Source organism: Tursiops truncatus, chromosome 1, assembly GCF_011762595.2.
Source record: "Tursiops truncatus isolate mTurTru1 chromosome 1, mTurTru1.mat.Y, whole genome shotgun sequence".
Taxonomy (NCBI): Eukaryota; Metazoa; Chordata; class Mammalia; order Artiodactyla; family Delphinidae; genus Tursiops; species Tursiops truncatus.
In genome coordinates, this window is record NC_047034.1 from 80,972,175 (window position 1) to 80,993,333 (window position 21,159).

Here is a 21,159-nt window from a genome sequence, read left to right on the forward strand (position 1 = left end):
TAATTCCTTATCCAATGTGGTCCTCCATCTCAGCAAATTGTTCAATGTGATAAATATGCTTCTAGTCAAAACACCTCTATTAGGCAGTCAGAACTGGTGCAGAAGGAGCCTCGGATTCAGAGATGACATGGTAGAAACTCCAAATTTCTAGCAAGTAAATTAAACATAAATGCAAGTATCAAAAAGATAAAGTAAATAGAAAGCCAGTTAAAATAATGAACAATGTGGGCTTCCCTGGTGGCGCAGTGGTTGAGAGTCCGCCTGCCGATGCAGGGGACACGGGTTCGTGCCCTGGTCTGGGAGGATCCCACATGCCGCGGAGCGGCTGGGCCTGTGAGCCATGGCCGCTGAGCCTGCGCGTCCGGAGCCTGTGCTTTGCAACGGGAGAGGCCACAACAGTGAGAGGCCCGCGCACCGCAAAAAACAAACAAACAAAAATAATGAACAATGTAACTCTGTCTTATCCCTACACTTTTAAGTAGAAAATTCGGTTAACAAATACTCTTTAAACAGAAGAAGAATCTGATAACACATGTCGTATTTAACAGATATATATTAGCTACCTCTGTGAGCTTGATATAATACCAGAAACTTTTCGATAATTTTGTTCAGTTCTCAAAACCCTCACAAAATTGGTATTATCTCCATTATACAACTTGGGAAAGCAGAAGAGATTGCTGAGGATGCTATCCTGCTTCACCTTGGTTCTGCCACAGCCCTCGCCCACAGCCCTCATCCATCGCCTGAGCTGCTGCTTTTTCAATTCTCTTAAAGAACAGCTATTCTTTCCCTACTAGATAACATCCAGTGGCTCACCCTGTCCACCAAATGAAGTCCAAGTTCTTACCCATGCTCATGATTTCTTTTCCTGCCCTTCCCCGACCGCAGTTAGAGTTTGCCCTAACTACGTTTCCATGTTTATCTCCCATTGCTCCCCTCCATAAATCTGACACTTAAATCAAACCAAAGCTATTCTATACACTATGCTTTACTTGAAGCTAACTCTGCCCCCAGACCACTGTTTACTCCAACTTCTGCTGTCATAATATCTTTTGACATTTTAAAGTTCAAATGATACCTCCTTTGTGAAGTTGTCTCTGATTTGTCATTGCCCATAGAACTTTACTGCATTAGGGGATAAAAATTAAGAGCCAGCATAACAGAAGTCTGAGCTGAGCCTACTGGGAATGCCAACTTCTCTGGACCTGTCTGATGAGTGGGGAGCCTCCCACAAGCTCAATTTGCATGACTCACGTTGCAGGAGAAAGGGGGCCTGTGATGAAGACGTTTCAGAGGTTCCTAGGAGCCGAGAATAAGAAATGGAGAGCATAGCGTGAAGCCTGTCTCACAGACTGGTTCCAGACAGGCTGGTGTCTAGACCCTATGGAGAAAGGAGATGTTAAACGAAAGCTAAAAGGAACTGTTTTCACAAGAAAATCTTTATAGAGACATGGGGGCACAAACAATCTTGGACCTGTTTGCAATCCAAACAGAGTGTCATGCAAAGACAAAATGAGGGTTAGGCACTCTTCCTTGCTTACCACCGTCTAGCTTTGGCATCTCACATGCTCCAGCATCCTTGCTGCAGTGGGAGCTCATAGATTTGAACAGAACAGCAGGAAGCCCTGTGGGAGGGGACTTGTTTGTGAACTCATATGAATTCCCAGAATCCAAGGGAAGCCCTAGAAATGCTTGAAGAACACTTTATAGATGGCCAAGACTCTGGGGCAAAAGTATGTAGAACTTGGATTATTATTGTTGATTCAATTTCATTCATGCGCATGGATGGGTAAGACCTGGAAAAACTTGGGTTATGCCTACTTTCATTTATGACTTGAAATGGTTTAAAACTTATCTTCATGTAAGTATCTGATTTGATCCTCATATGAGGTGGATACTATGATCACCAGATTTTTCTGATATCAATGTATTGAGCACAGTGTTGATTGTGGAAAGAGTCCAGAACTTTTTTGTCAGTGGGCCTCATTTTGAGCTCTTACTCTTTTGCCTATGGTGGAGTGATCCTGGATAAACCCAACCTCTCTGAGCTTCAATTTCTTACCTGCAGGAAAGGAATACCAGCCCCTTTTGCACGGAGATGCCGTGAAACTCTGGGATGAATAATAACTCCCGTACCATTGTGAGAAACTATTAGGGCACGTGACCTTCTACCAACTGCATTCATCTTCTGCCATAAAACAGTTGTTCCTATCCATGCATCTCAATAGACTGAAAATAATGAAAGGAGTGTAGTCATGCCTTACTCTTCTTTGTGTCATCTTGTCCTGCAACTCAACCTGATGGTGTGGAATGCCTTGGGGTGATGAGTTTCTCATCGTTAGTGGGAGTGTGGTAGAGAGGATTCATGCGTCAGAACTGCTTGGACGAGACACCAATCCGGAGAGCCTAAGATCATTTATTAAAGTCGTCAGATATACAACAGATACAGATATAACACCTCAAATCAAGTTTCCCAGGAACATAATTCATGGCTAAAACTGACAGAACATTAGCCACTGAAAGAGAGCAGGGCGTGGCAAACTTTTTCCATGAAGGGCCAGATAGTAAACATTTTAGGTTTTGCAGGTCATAGAGTCTATCGTGACAACTACTCAACTCAGCCATTATATCATGACAGTAGCCATAGATAACATCTAGACAAACGGGAGTGTCTGTATTCCAACAAATTGCATTTTAAAAAAACAGGTAGTGGGCCACATTTGGCCTGTGGGCTACAGGTAGCCAACTCCTGAAACAGAGGTTTGTCCTGTTGCCAGGGAGGATTTACTAACACAAGAAGCTGAAAATAAAACAAGGTGGTGACATAGAATAGAAAAGCTGAAATCAATGAGTAAAAGTAAACTTCTCTGTTAAGACTGAAAAACTAAAATGGCCAAGGGCATAACTGGAGAGAGAAGAGGTTTCATGTAAAAAATGCCTGCTGAATTGGATGAAAACAAATTTTATTCTAAAGAAGTTCAGAAAGGTAGAAAGAAGATGCTGGGGTTTCAGTTACCTGAAAACTACTATAAGCCAAATGGTGTGGTGTGACTTCCTAGAAAATCCAACGTGCTCTATCTAGTTCCCATTAATGAAAACAGAACATCCAGAAAAAAACTAGGTGATAGTCCCAGGGGAGCAGGGTGGAGTCTGCTTGAGTCACCACTGGATCCCACGCACCTACCCCAGTGCTCGACACCCAGGAGGTGCTCACTGGGCAGTAATCATTCCCATGCTCTGCTCTGGGTGGGGCAGTCAGATATTTGAGTGTCTGGTCTGTGCAGTCTCTGTGATGAATTCAAATGTGACAAACTGGTGTTTGAGCTGAGAGCTGAAAGGCAGTATCCAGGCAAGGAGGGAGAACAGTGGTTGGGGGTAAGAGTGCCTGAAATGGGGGCAGCACCAGGATCTATTCCGATTCTCTGATGGGGCTCAATCCCATTCTCTTTCCTTTCAATATTCAATTAAAATACGGGTTTCTGGAAATAACGGCGGGGGTGGGGGGAGCATCACACTTCAATGTTAAGAAATCTTAACATTAGCTTTGCTTTTGGAAAAATTTGCTCCCTTATCTGAGAGAGAAGAAATAAATGCTCTGACCTGTTTAAAAAAACATTTGGAGTATTTCAAATGAGGCTACAAAGGGAGATGAAATCAAGGAACCCATAGGCCTGCGGTGGGAGTCCTCATAGCCACCAAAAATCCCCTTGCAAAGGAACTAATTATGTTTGGAGAGGACGTGTGTGCCTGATAAAATAATTAAAAATAAATTGCTAGCCTTGGAAATGCAAATTAATGAGTGTTAAAGCAACCCTGTTGGTCACATAGATAATAAATAGATGTGTTTTCTCAAGCCTGTTAGGTGGCACTGATTGATTTCCAATTCTGGCTACAACAGGGTCTAAGCTGCTTTTGAAACAAAGGTGAGGGGACCCCAGACCCAGTGGGGACAGTTGTTATCTCCTAGGGGACAGTGGTTGGAAGCCTTCGGCCATGACACACCCCATCCCCCTCCTCCTGACTTTTCCTGGCTGAGAATAGAGGATGCTGAGATTACTATTCCCCCTGACCTCCTAGCCCCTGCCGGAGCAGGACGGGACAGTGGCACTGTTAAGTCCTCTGCCCTCAGATAACTGACACAGCCACCTTTCCTGCTACCCGGTGCTGTCAGGTCAAGGAAAATAAGGCTTTGGCTAAAAAAGCCAGGAGCCAGATGGAACTTTGGGTGTGGGGAGGAAAGGGAGATATGAGGCCTTGGGGAGCTGACTGGAGCACTGTTGCAAAATGTTTAAAAAAAGTTTTTCCTGGGCTTCCCTGGTGGTGCAGTGGTTGAGAGTCCACCTGCCGATGCGGGGGACACGAGTTTGTGCCCCGGTCCGGGAAGATCCCACACGCCGCGGAGCGGCTGGGCCCGTGAGCCACGGCCGCTGAGCCTGCGCGTCCGGAGCCTGTGCTCCGCAACGGGAGAGGCCACGACAGTGAGAGGCCCGTGTACTGCAAAAAAAAAAAAAAAAAGTTTTTCCTTAGCAATGACTTAATAAGTCTTATGGAGAAAAGAAAGAAAAAAAAAAAGGAAAGAAAGTCAGGCTACAAAATACCTTATCCTTTCACTAAAGAACCAATACTGATGAAGCACCTACTATGCAGAGCTTGCTCGTCAGTGGCATTTATAGATGGGACGGAGATGGAGTGGAGGAGAAAATGGGATTTCTGCCTTGAAGGAAGCCACAGTCTGATTGGGAGGCAGATTTGATGTGAATGAAGGGCATAGTCCCAACCCCTTTTCCTTGCTGGCATCAGGTCCTTTCCTACGTGTCTTATCTGGAGGCAAAAGGTTACCTGGAGCCAGTGTGTGGCTCCAACACTGAGTGTTGTCCAGGGAATCAGTGACATAAGAGAGGGGAGCATCGCCCTGGGCTCTGCCGTGGGATCTCATTTAATCCCCAGCAGCTGCGTGAGGGAGGTACTCCTCTCCTTACAGATCTATGGACGCAGAACCTAAGCCCCGTGAGGTGTGGCAAGCGGAAGACGGTGTAACGGAGTCACCTAGCTCCTGTGGGGGATGCGATGGGTAGATGAGGTGACACGTGAAGAAACACTTAACGGTTTCTGGCACCACATACGCGCTCAATAAATGTTCCCTCTGAGTCCTAGGTACCTCGCCCCAGGCCGCAGACTCAGAGGAGGACAGAGGCAGGGGGCACTCCTCTCCTGGTCAGTCCAGTTTCAAAGTCCGCACTCTTTCCACAGGGCTGCAGGCGCCTCTTGGGATTCAACTGTCTTCACCGTCCTCTTCCAATCTGTGTGCGGTCCTGCTTCCAGCACTTTTCAGGTCCACCCAGAGGGCCTTTTCTTTCCGTATGCTTAGGCTCAGAGTTGACAACTTCCTGGCCTTGCAGTACAGGCAGAGGAGGGAAATGAACAGAAGGATGAGCATAAGGAAGGGGCAGATGAAGAGGAAATAGAGTAAAGGTGCTGACGAGCAGATCCTGGAAGGAAACGTGGGCTCTGCGACAAAAAGGAAGAAAATGAAGAGAATAATTAGTCTCCAGCTTATTTGTACTCATCAGTTATAAACACTTCTGGGATTTATTGTTACAGGAAAATATATGTAAGAATAACGGGGCCAAATGGCAGTGTGCCCCTTAAATCACATGCGAGGAGCAAAGGAAAGGGAGCTGGGAGAAGAGAGCTCCAGGATGGCCTGTTCCAGCCTGACTCCCCCTCACCCAACAATTTCCAACCACCAGAGGTTCCCATGACCTACTTAAAACGAACAGCCAGAAAGAAAAACAAAACAGAAAAGAAAACCTCTCCTTTAATCTTCTTTCCTCAGAAAAGATATCTATAATTCAACCCTCGTTCCCAACTCTGTTGCCGGTCCTGAATTTTTAACTGAGTTATTCCCACTGCTGCTTCTGAAAACACACACAGACACATACGCACGCGCACGCGCACACGCATGCTCTGCACTGTCCTGATAAGAACAACAGCAGCTACAAGTAAGAAGCACCATCCCTTCCTGAATCTCCAAACTGGTCTCACACTCTCCCACCCCCATTCAGCTCCTTTCCCCTCTTGCTCTTACCATCACCTCTACCTGGCGTGCTCACTGCACCATATCCTCGAGGTCCTACTGGCCTCACTCTCCATCACTCCAGCCTTCCACCTCTCCTCAGGCAGTTTTCCTCTTCTTTCTATCCTCTTCTCACACATGCCTTTGTTTAGACCTCTTTCATCCCCTTTTAACCATCTTTGTCAGCACAGTTACTTGAGTAGCTCTGACAGTGTCCTTTGTTTCTCTAGTCCTTGCAGTGCCTAGCACATGTGCCTGATAACGTTTGCTGATCTGAATTAAACTGGATTCACTGCAACCACATGGGCAAAGGCTACTATATAAGGGCATGCTGAAGCATCTGGCAGCTGCAGTCCGAGGGGAAGTGCTATCAACACATGGACACACAGAGTACTGCACCAGCAGCCCCCGAGGGGTTCCTGGCCACACAGCCAGGGAAGCAAAGGCGAGAGAACTGCCAGTGCCACAGGCTCCAGGAAGCAGTGCCTCAGGTGACTAGTCAAAGGACAGGGATTCAGTCTCTCGATGCACAAAGACATATGCTTAAAGAGACACCAACTATTAAATGTAGTCTTCTGACTACATTTGTTTATGACAGGATATTCAAAACCAGGGCTCTTCTGAAAAATCTGATGCTAATAGTAGCTGTGCTTTTATTGGAAAACTGTAATGACCTAAGCACTTTCTTCTTCAGAGGTTAAGCTGTAGGATTCATGGGATTACAGACGCTTAGAGATGAAGATGACAGGTTTAGAGGTCATTGCGACCAACCTCATGCTGCAAGAATTCCATTTTTTTTTGGCATTGCAGATACATTTTGCACACCGAAGGACATCTCTTCGTGGGAGGTTAAGAAAGAATCTAAACCTGTGTCCAGCTCCTGCATTGTAAACTCCGGGAGGAGAGGGCCTATGTCTTACGTATCTTTTCCCCTTGTGCAGCACTTTGCTCATAGGTCATCAATGGAGACTAAAGAATGAGTCAATTGTGTGAGTGATTTGCGCACACAGGAACCCAGGAGTAGCCATCATCATGTTACCCAGAGTAAAGACCATCACTGAACGTTAGCCTGGCAGCTCTGAACAGGGCTGGCAAGGAGCTATGGGGGTTTGTGGCCCGGTTCTTGTCTGGTCTCATTTATATTCTCCACCCTAGATTTGGTTTTTGTTTTTGAAAGGGTGGGCAATGATAAAGATAGATTTTGAATTCTTTCTCATCTCCTCTCCACATCCTACCTGACCCTTCTCTCCAAGGCCCTGGCTTGACTACAATATTTCTCCCAGGTCTTACCTGAATACATTTGGAAGCGTATGGTTAAGAAGGAAGTGCAGACTGAAATGCTGAAAGAGCATAGAGCTGGAGAGTGGGTAAGAGGTCTGGCCTTGCTACTTCACACTACTCCTGTGCAGAGTAGGGATTGAGCACCTCCTATGTCTCAAAGAGAGCTGGGTTCAAATCCTGGCTCTACAACTTACTGCTATTGACTTCGGACAAATTACTTTTCCTCTCTCTCTAATCATTAGTTTCCTAGTCAATCAAGCGAGGATAATAATTTCTAGAGTTGTGATGAGATAATGCTTAATAAAGCATGAAACAGTGCCTAGCACATTTGTTGAGTCAGCAAGAAATAAATATCAGCTAGAAAGCTACTAAGAAAGTTAGGAAAATCATAGGTGACTTTTTCCCAAGAGACCAGGCAGAAAAGAGGGCTGAACCTGATGATTCCTCACTCAGGGACCGCAGACTTGGCCGCGTCCTTCCACAGCCCACGTCTCTCCCTTGACTCTCTGATCTCCCTGTCCCCTGGGTGGGTGGGTGACATTCAGCTGAGAGTCAAATGATTACTTGGGAGACTCTGGCTTCCTGTTCCAATCACGAGAGGCAGAGAACCGGGAGGTAAGAGTCCGCGGCACCCGTGGGTCACCATTGCTAGGATGGTGGTGTGATGTTGGGGGGGATGGGGCCGGCACACAGAAGGTGGAAAGAAACCTGGCGCTTGGATTTTCTGCCACTGAGACTCTAACCTTCCGTGTGAAGGGACTGCCAGAGGGCTTGACTATCTAAATGGGGCTGGGCTTCGAGCAATCTGCCATCCAAGGACGACAAAGTGCGCCCTTCGCAGTGCCGAATTGGCCAACAGCTAGAAACTGTCAGTGCTTCTAAATTACCTCTCCTGGGAGGGCGGTGTTTGCTCTGGATCCCACAGTCACCATTCCCACCATCTGCCTCTCACCCGTATCTGGATTAGCATTAGCGACATTCAAAACCATTAAGGTTTGGCATTTTGAAGCAATCTGAGTAAGTGCTCAGTGCTCCAAGTACAAGGTCTGTAAGGAAGAGCCAGAAGTATAATGAGAACACTGCATCACAAGGTTTAGTTTGTAACTTGCTTCTACCCCCAGCCAAACACATCATGAGGAGCGTTCCTTTCTGATATTACCCCAGAAATACCGACTTTAGGAGAAGAAAGGTGGAGGATGATGAGGGGGCTACCAACGCACGCCCAACCCCAGACTTGGGCAGCTGACGTGCCAGGTGTGGCCGTGCGGGAGGGGTGGCTCCTGCCAAGAACTGAAAGCAGGATTAGGTAACCTGATACAAGCGCATCCCAGAGTAAGTGAGCCCCTTACAGCATCAGTTTCAACTCCATTGGAGAGTCGCTTGCTCATTTTTCATCAAGCATTTGTTGAACCGAGCGCTATGTGCCAGGCCTCGTTGGAAGCACCGGGGTAGCGTTGATAAAATAGCATGTTCTCTCCAGAAACATCAGTGTGATGGGGCATATCTCCTTTGAGAATCCACTTTCTAAATATATCCTTACCCCCCAAAAGCTGGGAAATAGTGACAAATACCATTCTATTACAAATAATCCAGTCCCCAGAAAGCTTTACAGCCTTGCCTATTAATCACAGAGAATTCTCTAGAATGAGATACAAAAAGACTCAAGTAGCTGTAGCCCCTGCTTTGGCTTCGTCATAGCTAAGGAAGTAAGATGGAGAGGAAAAATGCAAGGTGCGTTCCACCAGGGAAATACCTCTCAACTTTTCTGCCTTCACAGGATCTACACGCTTCACAGTTCTATCAAGTAGTCCTAAACTAACCCAACCCAGAAGTGCCAAATAAAGGTGGTAGAAAACCATTTGAGAAGTGAGAGTTGGTAGCCTATTGTATTTAAACTGGACTTTATTCATACACAGGCTGGTCCTGACCGGGAGGGCAGCTACACGGATTCAGTATTTGAGTTTCTGTGCCAGGCACTGTGCTAGTGCTGAGAACAAGACATTCAGTCTTTGCCTTCTCAGAAGGTATTGTGTGGCACTGAGGATGGATGTTACACAGGTGGGATGACTAAGAAAATAAGGTAAGTCACTGAGAAAGTGGCAGTTAAGTTGGTCGGTGAATGATTAGTAGGTGTGGATCTGGGACAGATACCAGGAAGGAGCATTCCAATCAGGAGGTGGTATAAGTTCACTCAAGATGTTGGACTGGGCTTCCCTGGTGGCACAGTGGTTGAGAGTCCGCCTGCCGATGCAGGGGACACGGGTTCATGCCCCGGTCCGGGAGGATCCCACGTGCCACGCAGCGGCTGGGCCCGTGAGCCATGGCCGCTGAGCCTGTGCATCTGGAGCCTGTGCTCCGCAATGGGAGAGACCACAGCAGTGAGAGGCCCGCGTACCGCAAAAAAAAAAAAAAAGATGTTGGACTGTCAGTCATAACCATTCTCTTCTAATCTTCCTCTTCTTCCTCTCTACTGGCTCTTTTCTCTCTAGATGTAACAGTGCTCAAGTCCCTACCATCTTCAAACCAAAACAAAACAAAGCAAAGCTTCACTGCACCTCTTGCCATTTGCTCGTCTTCTCTCTTTCCGTTTACATCAAAGCTCTTGAAAGCATGAACTGGATTTGATGCGCCCACTTTCTCCCTGCAGTCTGACTTTTCTCACTATTTTTCTGTAACTGCCCTATATTGTTAAACCCAATGGATATTTTCCTATTTGGGTCTTAATTGGCCTCTTTGCACTAGTCGAGTCTGTCGGCTCTCCCGACTCTTGATCCCTCCTGCCTTTGGTGTCTGTGATACCACCATACCCTGGTTCTCCTCCTACCTCTAGGCTACTCCTTCCACTCTCCTTCACAGGTTCCTCTTCTGCAGTCCCCCGAGAAATAGCCGTGTATCTCAGGGATCCATCCTTGGGCATCATTATAGGCCATAAGCTGATGATTTCTAATCTATAACTCTGGTAGAGATCTCATTTGGAGATCCTGAAGTTTATTGGACAGATCTCCCTAGATGACTCACTGGTACTCCAAACTCAATTCCAGTCCAACTTATTCAAAATTGAACTCATCTTCCCCTTTAGTCCTTTCTCCTATATTACCTCATTTAGTGACTGTCCCCACTATCCATCTTAGGCCAGAAGCCTGGTATTCATCCTCGATTCTCTTCTTCTGCTCATTCACCATCCACATACACCTAATCAGCCTCTAAATCCTGAAGACCCCATCTCCTAATATGGAATGCAGAATGCCTGTCTTTCTCTCAGCCCTCACAGGCACTGCCTTAATTCAGGCCTTCATCTTGTCTCACCTGGGTCCCTACAATCAATTTCAAATAGTTCTCCCTTCTCTGTGCCTACCTCCCTTTCAATTCATTTTTAACACTGTTCCCAGGAAGAGCTTTCTAAAATGCAAATCTGATGTGTCACTCTCCTGCCTGAACTTGTTCAACGACACTCTGTAACTTCCATGAGAAAGCTTATCTTCCCTAGCTCCAAACAAAAGACCCACTTGACATCTGTACCCGTTCCATCCCACTAGCCTCCTCTCTTGCCATCCTACCACAGTTTCTCTGATCATCTAGCATATACTTTCCTTTTCCCAAAACATGTGCCTTCCTTTTTATAGGCCCCATACTCTGGGGAACCTTTCCAGATCTCCTCCCAACCCAGCTCTTCATCCCAGCCCTGCCTCTGCTCCTTCCTTAGTATCCTGAGACTATTTCTTTCATGACACGTATCATGTTGGACTTTACTTCCCCACCAGACTCAGCTCTGTGGGAACAGATTCCGTAATATATTTTTTGTGTGTCCTCAGAAGCTCATATAGTTATTTATTGAAGAAATTAAAGTATTTTATCACATAAATAGATATATACATAGGTAGATGTGTGTGTGTGTGTGTGTGTGTGTGTGTGTGTGTGTGTGCGCGCGCGCGCGTCGCTAGCATGTTTGGAGTTATAAGGGGAGAAGGAGGTAACGTTTGTTGAGCACTTAGAGCACGCCAGGGACTGTGCTAGATACTTCGTATGCATTTGTACCATAATCCTCATTTTATGAGAAAGCCGAGTAACCAGGGTACGACTTCATAGCGAGTAGGGAGGTGATAGAGCTGCAATTTGAGACTCGGCTTGTCTGATTCCAAACCCTGGGATTTTTCATCACCCACACTGTCTTCCCAACTACCAGAAAGGAACAGCCAGGCAGAAGAAGTGAGATGCTATATTATACAGATTTACTTGGGAACACTTAACTGTACTTATAATGAAAACCCTCAGGTTCTCAAGGCACAGGCTTTCCAGCTCCTTCAGTTGTGAAGAATACAAAGACCATTCAGTCTGTAACATTTTCTTTCCAGAGCTGATCTTTTTAAAAACTTTACAGCTGTTTTATAAGAATTCCACAAAGATGAACAGTATATATATGCTTTGAACGATCCCACCTGTCTCAGAGGAGATGTGCTTTTTAGCCACAGAATATACACTTTTTACAGTTATTATCTATTTATTCTACTGCATAAACGGCTGAATCTACAGAGCCTAGGAATTCCAGTGGGAAAACATGTATGGAATGTGCTCAGGGTGGGGACTTCCTCTAATTGTTGGAATGGAAGAAAAGCTGATAGGAAGATAAATCCTGCCTGGATACTTGGGAGAAGAATCCTGCTGAAGAATAGTCAGGGGACGAGAATGATGGACCCCAGCGAACAAGTTAGATAACTCTGACTTCCACTCTAGAAGCCTTGCTGGGGCTGGGATGCAACTGTCCCAACTCTGAGAAGGTACCATCCGTTCTCAGTAGCCCTCTTTCCCTCCTACAGACTGTCCCCAAAGCTAGCTGGTGCTGTAGGGATGTTATCTTTATTGATCCTTTCTACTCTTCCTGGGATGGGGCAGCAAGACCACACCTCTGCCTCTCCAGTGACCCTCTCTCACTGTAAGTTTAACCTATAGCTCACCTCTCGCCTTATCCTTAAACCCCACCAGAAAGAAATGGCTCAGAGGATGAGCAGGCTACAACATCTACTGGCTCCTTAGTCACCTGGGAAGATTTACTGGTCTGGCTGGAGGAATCTTTGCTTAATGAATGCCTGTTACATGCTTGGCACCGCACTGGCTGGAAGGAAGCCCTCTCCTCCTTCACGACCTCTTGTTCTACACACCTCCTAAAGCAGGATAAGTTGACCTTCCCACACAGAGAAGGGTCACCCTTTGGCCAATGGTCTTCAAGCAGCTGTCTTTTTGCCAGAGCCTGTAAACAAGTTCTATGGGACACACTTCCTCCCTTGATGACTTTCAAGGTGCAGTCAGGAGAGGCACACCCAATGACTATCACGACCAAAACTCCCATAGTTTGTTGAACACATCAATAAGAAGCTTGTCGCTTATTCGTTGAGAAAGGCTTTTTTTTTGTTGGGTTCGTTTTGACTCAGGGAGCATCTAGATATAGCTGATTTTGGTTCAACCAGATCAAACACAAAGTCACCATGTCCCTGTTGCTCACCTCACTCCCACCACAGGTCAGCCTTCTGAGATTGGAGAATTAGCCAAGAGGTAAGGATGTCTGCCTCCAACATTATTTGGTTATTTAAAGGGATACAATGTTGATGGCTTTTTTGTTTAAGAGGGAAAGTGGGGGAGGAGGTCAGATGCCCTTGACATTTAAACGTCCATGCCAAAACCTCAGGTAACCTTGTCTGCCCAAACTGAGTTACTGTTGAGAGAAATGGCGAAGTCATTTTCTTTCGGGAATCTGTAAATTGTTTTCAGTCTGAAAAGAAGCAAAACATAGCTGGGTGGGAAAGCATAGGAGGGGAGACAAAGATTCTCCTGACCGCAAGCCATGACAGATGAACCGCTAGTTACCTGAAGGCAGCACCGTGAGCACCACACGCTGTGACTCGTCTGATGATTGGCTGACCCACTTGCTTGGGTTACCGTGTAGCTGCCACTCTGCCACCCTGCACCAGTACATTCCAGCATCCTCCATCTCCACTCGATGTATCATCAGGACAAAGTCTTCAGGGGATGAACGGTAACAGTGCAGGCGTCTCCTGAGCCCCTCTTCGCCATACTCCAGCAAGCCGTCATGCTGCAGGTGCACCAGCATTTTACTTCCAGAATTTTCTCTGTTCCAGTACCACATCACAGAGAACAGGGAGGCTGGGCTGCCCGCACTCTCCAGGCTGCAGCGGATGGCCACCTCGCTGTGCTCGGAGGCATTTTTTGTCCCGGACACTTTGGAGATGCGTACCTTACTTCCTAGGAAATAAAATGGCGGTAAGTTCGAGAAGAACCCAGATCTTAGATTGGACACCTCCTCTGAAAAGTCTACTTCTCATTGAAGGGATGCCATCTTATAATTTTTAGATATCAGGTCCTTCATCTTTAACACTTTTCCTTGACCCTTATCCTTCTTCCATATTTGCCAGAACATTCTCTGCTATGAATCAAACCAGCCACTTCCCTTCATCAGTCTGCCTCTTGCCTGCTGGACCTGACACTGAAAACCACCCAGCTTTGCCGGATGTTCTGCCCTGCTGCTTTTACTTCTCCCGGCTCAGCTCTCCCTTCTGCTTCCCAGAAAGGCCATTCGAAACTTCCAGCCCGCCCCTCAAGTCCCATGTTCCACCACTACCCCTTTTTGTTTTTGCAAATTACCCTCCTCCCATACACTGGATCTCACCTCAGGTATTAGACGCAGGGAAAGAGGAGGTTACCCAAGAGACTGAGCATTTTCATACATGTGTTAGAATATTACTCAAGGAGACTATTTACATTATTGGATTAGACTAAGTTTTAAACAGATTTTGACATTTACTTTTTTAAAATGTTCCCCTTTTAACTCACAGGTGAGGACTTGGAACGCTAGAGTAATCACACACAAAATAAATTATAGTATGCACTAAATTTTCAACTCTACTACAAACATATTTATTGATCTATCTTTAAAAGAACATCTTTGTCTGATCCTACATTCTTTTTTAGCTACCATCTTTACTCTCTCTTTCCCTTTATAGAGAAGCATGTGAAATATTAGTTTACATGGTACTGCCTCTGCTTCCTCACCTCAAGTTACTCCCTACTTCATTGCCATCAGCTTTCCAATCTCATCTCTATGCTCTGGCCGAGGTCCCCAGAAAAGGCCCGATTTCCCAGCTCAAGAGACTTTCCAGTCTTTTTTGTCCTCTCTGCAGTTTCTGTCACTGAAATCCATTTTCTTCTGATATCCTCTCCTCTTTTGATTTCAGAGAAAGCATCCCTCCTACAATTCTTACGAATCCTTCTCAGTATCTTTCCCTGGGGCCTCTTCCTTAACTTACTTCCTACACCAGGGTACACAGCTAGCTACTCCCAGCCAGCCACACACAGCCCACAAATATGTTTTATTTGACATCTTCAGTATTTTAAAAGAATTTGAATTCATTATGGACATTCCAAAATGAGTGACGTCACCAAAAAAAGATTTTAGGCATTTCTTGATAGACTAAAAGATTGAACAGCACTGGTCCCACGTTTCTGAATGGGAAGCGCTGGCTTGAGCTAAGAAATGGTGCGCACTTCTTAAAGGGGTGGGCACACACTGTCAAGATTCAGCTTGGACAACTGGGAGAAAGGGATGCCAGCCACCCAGATGGAGAATGGAGTGGCCATAAGCCTTGTGGGATGGCCAAGATGATAAACACCATCATGATGATTTGGGACATAAGGATGATTTGGGATATGCTGAATGTGAGGCTCTCTGGGTCAACCAAGTAGAAATGTGCAACAAGCAGATGGGTAGAAAGGCCTGGAGCTCAGGAGATGGGGGCTAAACATAAAATCTTAGAGCTGTTTCACTGAAGGTGGTAGCTGGTACCGCCAAGGTGGGATTTAAGAGGTTTTGAAAGGCACAGAGAGAAGAAAAATGGTCTCAGGTATCCCTGATGAACACCTGCATTGAGCAGGGAGAGGAAGGGCATGGAGAAGGGCGGCCAGAGCGGCAGGAAGAGACCCTCGCGCTCAGCTGCTACTTTGCCCCTGCTGCTCCCAGGCGACTGCGAGCTCCTTAAGGCTCTGCCTTCTTTATCTTTGGATTCCTAATTGCCTAACACATAGCAATGTTCATTATAATCTTATTTTTTGATGTTACACTGAAAATAGAATTTTCAGTGCCAAACTAGATTAACTTATTTGCATCGTGCTTTTGGATCTTGGCCAGCTCCCAAACCTTAGCTGTGAGGTTCATTTAATTTTAATCAACATTGGAGGTGACCTAACTAATGCTGACAGATCTAATCAACCCTGCCCACATTTAGACCACGGCACTCTTAGACTAATGCAAATGAATGGAACTTCTATTTCTTTTTTTTTTTTTGGTGGTACACGGGCCTCTCACTGTTGTGGCCTCTCCCTGTTGTGGCCTCTCCCGTTGCGGAGCACAGGCTCCGGACGCGCAGGCTCAGCGGCCATGGCTCACGGGCCCAGCCGCTCCGCGGCATGTGGGATCTTCCCAGACCAGGGCACGAACCCGTGTCCCCTGCATTGGCAGGCGGACTCTCAACCACTGCGCCACCAGGGAAGCCCTCTATTTCATTTTTAAAGATCTCCTGAGGAGGAGGAGATGCCCTCAGTAAGCCATTCCAGCAGTTGACTACTTCTATTTGCCTTATGTTTAGGCAGCCAAACGTTGAACAGCAGTCTCTCCATACATCCCTATAGAGTTGGACAGTTTCTGTTCACAGTGGGAGAAATATGCTTTGTATTACTCTCTTTCTGCCAAATTACAGTAGAGCCCCACTGGAGTGACACAGCTTGTTTTACAGAGAGCTGGAGATACGATACCCTGGGTCGCTGCACAGACCAGCCTGTCAGGCTGAGAAGCAAACCAATCAAAGGGATCTTGCTCCCATCTAAGCTTCTCCAAATCTCAGCTTGACTCAAAGGGACCCCCGCCTGCTCTGGTGGGCTATCCAGTCCTGCAGTCACTGTGCAGGTGGGCACTATTCCTATGACTGTAGGTCATATTTTTACCTTCATCTAATCACTCCATAGAACAGCTGCCCAAGAGAAGACGGCAATTCTACAGAAAGATGAGTGAGAATATACTTGCAAGGTTTACCTGTGGGCCTGAGTTTCAATTCTGTTAGACCTGACGTCTTTTCTCCAAGCTTGTGCCAAGTGCCATTTGTAGACCAGAGCCATTCCTCCACAGCGCAGCGATATTTGCCCTGATCGCTGTCTTCCACGTTCAGAATGTGTAGCTGAAACGAGTCTTGGGAAACTTTCTCGGCGTGGAATTTTTGTTTTCTCCATGTGGTCTGAAATTCATCCCCGTATTTTACTACATGGGTTCGGTCCATTTCCAGGATCCTCAGCCAGGTTGCATTAGTGGACGTGGCAGAGAAGTACCAAGTAACAGCCAACCGAAGGTTTCCAGTGGATTGGCACAGGATGTTACACTCTATGTCTGTGTTGGAGTTGATGGAGATCTCTTGGACTTGACTACTTGAATTCACTTTCAGCTTGCTCTCTAAATTAAAAGAATGGTACCATTACTTTTGTTACTTTGCTAGAAAATAGAACTTTAAAGTAGAAGGGACATTGGAGGTCAACTAGGGCCATACCTCCTACACCCATCAAATGTGTGAATTCCCTCTTCAGCAGCCCCACTAACTGCTCATTCAGCCTTTGAACAACTCACTAACTGACAAAGCACCCATTCCACCTTTGGACATGCTGCCACCAGAGGACTCTTTCTGATATCAAGTTGAATTTGACTTCTCCATAACTTCCATCCACTGGTCCTAATTCTACCCCTGCCCCGGAGGCGTGGGATAGGGAGTGTGGGGCAGGGAGGAAGTGTTATGCAGAAAAGCCAATCTCTTCCACATGAAAATGCTTCAGTATTAGATAACCAACAAGGACCTACTGTATAGCACAGGGAACTCTGCTCAACATTCTGTAATAACCTAAATGGGAAAAGAATAGACACGTACATGTATATGTATAACTGAATCACTTTGCTGTACACCTGAAACTGACACAACATTGTTTATCAACTATACTCCAGTATAAAAGAAAAGAAAAGAAAATGCTTCAGTATTTTGGCACCGACATCTTCTCTTCTATAGCATTTCATAAATCAAATTGAGAGAAAGTGGCCCTATTAATGCTTTGTCCGTGTGTTCACTATCCAGATACTCCTAGATCCACAGTTTGCCTAAGTCTAATTGTATCTGCCGGCAAACATGGGTAAACAAGAGGAAGTTGTACGTGGGCTATTACAACTGTGCGTTTCTTTGCAGCCACTCGACTGTGGGAACATTGTACGGATATGGAGTCAACTATCCTTTAACCCAGAGCTTTCCTGCTTTGTCAGAAAGATGAATGGTAAAGCCTGGCTTCCAAACCTTATGTTTATCTTCTTGCTGACGTCACCAGTTCTACTTTTGTGGCTGCTTATTGATGCTCCCAGTAGGTCCCTTTACTATTCCTTGAACAAACATTTATTAAGCATGTACTATATTATGTGCCAGACTATTCCAGGCTCTGTGGATCCCTCCCCTCAGTCTCTGCTTAGAGGAAGAGACTAGTACAGGACAGAGGCTTAGAGATTATAGGATTGTGTCACCCAGGGGGGACAGAGGTATGCAGAAGTGGCTGTCAGAGCACACAGCAGGACTGTCTAACCCAAATATGGGAGTGAGGGGAGGCTTCCTGGAGGAGATATCTCTAAGCTACGTCTTAAGGGTTAATAGGAATTAATCTGATGGAGAAGGGGTTAAGGAATTCCATGCAAAAGAAGCAACTTGAACAAAGACTAAAAATGAGAGAGAGCATAGAGTATGTGAGGAACTTCCAGTAGTTCAGTGTGGCTGGAGCTCAAATTCAAGATGTAAAGTGGAAAGAGATGATGCAGGAAAGACATAAATGTATCAGATGGTAAAGGACCTTGCCATGTAATGGGAGTTTGGACATGAGGTAGACGTGGAGGAGTAGTGGATGACTCAGGTTTCTTGCTTGGATCACCGATGGATGGTGGGAACATGGAGAACAACGTCAGAGGAGTAGCTTTGGAGGGATAATAATGGTGTATTTATGTTTTGACATATTGAGTGTAGACATGTCTTAGAGGCAATTGCATTGATGAGTCTGGAGATCAGAAGAGAAGTATTTCAAGATAATGAATTTGGGATTTGTCAGTATATAGCCTGAATCCCTGGGTAGGAATAAGCCCACTTTGGGACAGTGTACAGAATGAGAAGAGAGGAAGTTGAGGATGAAACCCAAAGGGATGAGTCAGTGAAGGAGGAGGATTCTGCAAAAGAGAATGAGAAGGAGCAGTCGGCGTGTTAGGAAGGAAACCAAGAAAATCTTGTGTCATAAGGTCAAGAAAAGAGAAGTTTTAAGAAGAAAGGATTAAATCAACAATTTGAAATACATCAGAAAGGACAAGTAAATTAAGGCATGAGTTAATCAACAAGGAGATCATTGCTATTACCAAAAATATAGCTCAGTAGCTGAGATAATGACTGCTACCACGTTTGAACATCTGCTTGGTGTGTCAGGCACTGTACTAGGAATGTGCCACCATCTTTAAATTGCACATCAGCAATTTACATATGGGGGTCACTGGGCTTGGACAGATTAAGGTGCCTTGTCTAAAGTGATGCTTCTATCCAGTGCTTGTCAGGTCTAAATGACGTCAAAGCCTCTTGAACACTTTACCCTAAGAGAATGGAAGTCATGAAAGATACCAGCACAGCAGAATTTGCCAAGTTGTGTCTTACTTTTAATCTCTATCCTCTATTACCAACTGACAAGGTAAATTATTTTGACTGTAATCATAAATTCTCTAACTCTTGTATATTAACATATCAAAATGAATGGATAAATGTATTTAATGGGATTTACATTATCCATACCACCAGGGGACACATTCTAAACATTTAATGACTGATCAGGCATGGGTACTGACCAATCCGAAAGAATTCCTCACCACTGGATCTGGTCCTAGATGTCCCCTGCTGTGCCACGTGGTTCCCTTTAGTTGCTGAGTAGTGGGGACTTATGGGAAATGGGGAAGGGGCAACAGTTAGAATTCGTCAGTGTGGAAGTATTTCAATGTTTTAAAAACCAGTACGGCGGGACTTCTCCGGTGGCGCAGTGGTTAAGAATCCACCTGCCAATGCAGGGGACATAGGTTGGAGCCCTAGTCTGGGAAGATCCCACATGCCGCAGAGCAACTAAGCCCGTGTGCCACAACTACTGAGCCCGCATGCCACAACTACTGAAGCCCGCGCGCCTAGAGCCTGTGCTCCGCAACAAGAGAAGCCACCGCAATGAGAAGCCTGCGCACCGCAATGAAGAGTAGCCCTAGCTCAACTCAACTATTGAAAGCCCGCCTTCAGGCACAAAGACTCAACACAGCCAAAGAAAAACAAAAACAAAAACCAGTATGGCCATTTTGTGCATATTGACTTAATGTTAACCTGGATATCCCTCTGTGTGTGTGTGTGTGTGTGTGTGTGTGTGTGTGTGTGTGTTTGTTTCTGGTTCCTTTTTAAAATTGAAGTATAGTTGATTTACAATGTTTCAGGTATACAGCAAAGTGATTCAGTTATACACATATATATTTTTATTCAGGTTCTTTTCCATTATAGGTTATTATAAGATATTGAATATAGTTCCCTCTGCTATACAGTAGGTCCTTATTGTTTATCTATTTTATATATACTGGTGAATATCTGTTAATACCAAACTCCTAATTTATCCCTCCCCCTCCCTTCCTGTATATCACTTACATATGGTGCTTACTTATAATACAAACTTGGGGAAAAGGTATTCTATGCTTTAATTCTATAACTTACCCTAAACGGGAGGAATGTTTAAAAATAAAGCAGGATTAATTTCAAGTAGTGTTTACCTGGTAAAGTGACAGTGATCCTCAATGGGTGAGAGATGGCAGAAGCCCTCACGGGGCCGTTTGCGTGTAGGGAACTTCTGTCATAAACTTCTACATTACACTGATAAACTCCTGCTTCTTCCTCGGTGGCATCATGGATTAGGAGTTGAGAACGAAATAAAGACTGTGAAACCTTTGTCTTCTTTTGGAACTGGGGTAGGAAGTTCCCCCATTCAATAGTGCCATTATGGGTAATTCGAAGAAGCAGATCAAAGGCTCGAGATCTAGCTGCCTGGAACTGCCATGTCACGGTGAGTAGAACCTTGAGGTCAGAGTAGCGAACACCCACTATGCAGGACAGGTCAAAGGTGTTGGTTAATTTCACTTGTGGTTGACGGCTCATCAGACTAACATGTAAACTTGACTCTGTGGGCAGAAACGTGAAACACAATTTCTAATACATTCAGCAAATCGAGGTACAAGTTGTCCTAGTCATTGCCTCCTCACATTGAACTATGTGTTCATACGCTGGGAGTATCAAATACGTGGGGGTAGAAACTGATTCACAGTACAGTCTGTCCTGAAGTCTGACTTCAATTTTCTAAAGTTGACCCTCTTCTAAAGAGTGTTCTCAGCAGAGACAACAAACAGGCAGTGTTTCTCCAGTCTGCTGCTTAGACAGCTGCCGCTGAGTGGGTGGGGTGCTCCCCGGCCCCACTGGCTGGCCTCCTTCCCTCATCCCCACTCCTTGGTGCACCATCACTCTTTTGCACGTGCTCCAAGAGACTCTGCAATCCCAGGGCTGCAGCTGTCAGAAGCCTGAAATGCATGAGGCTCCGCTCCACTTGGCATATCTCTTTTCTAAGTCTATTCCAATTCATACGATTTTGTTTTTAGCCTTGAATAACAATTTACAAGTTGC

The 21,159-nt window shown here is 45.5% G+C and overlaps 1 protein-coding gene across 2 annotated transcripts in view; it reads right to left on the minus strand.

Moving 5' to 3' along the window:
- Positions 1-2,396: 2,396 nt before the first annotated feature.
- The window catches only part of CD101 (CD101 molecule), a 36,663-nt gene continuing 17,900 nt past the window's right edge, over positions 2,397-21,159 (minus strand). For both annotated transcript variants that reach the window (XM_019920100.3, XM_073809119.1), the window contains exons 6-9: positions 20,259-20,663; positions 16,452-16,862; positions 13,217-13,612; positions 2,397-5,508 (exon numbers count right to left, since the gene is read on the minus strand). In XM_019920100.3, the coding sequence (XP_019775659.2) occupies positions 5,273-5,508; positions 13,217-13,612; positions 16,452-16,862; positions 20,259-20,663 (1,448 nt within the window). In that variant the 3' untranslated portion in view covers positions 2,397-5,272. The remainder of the gene's footprint in view (positions 5,509-13,216; positions 13,613-16,451; positions 16,863-20,258; positions 20,664-21,159) is intronic.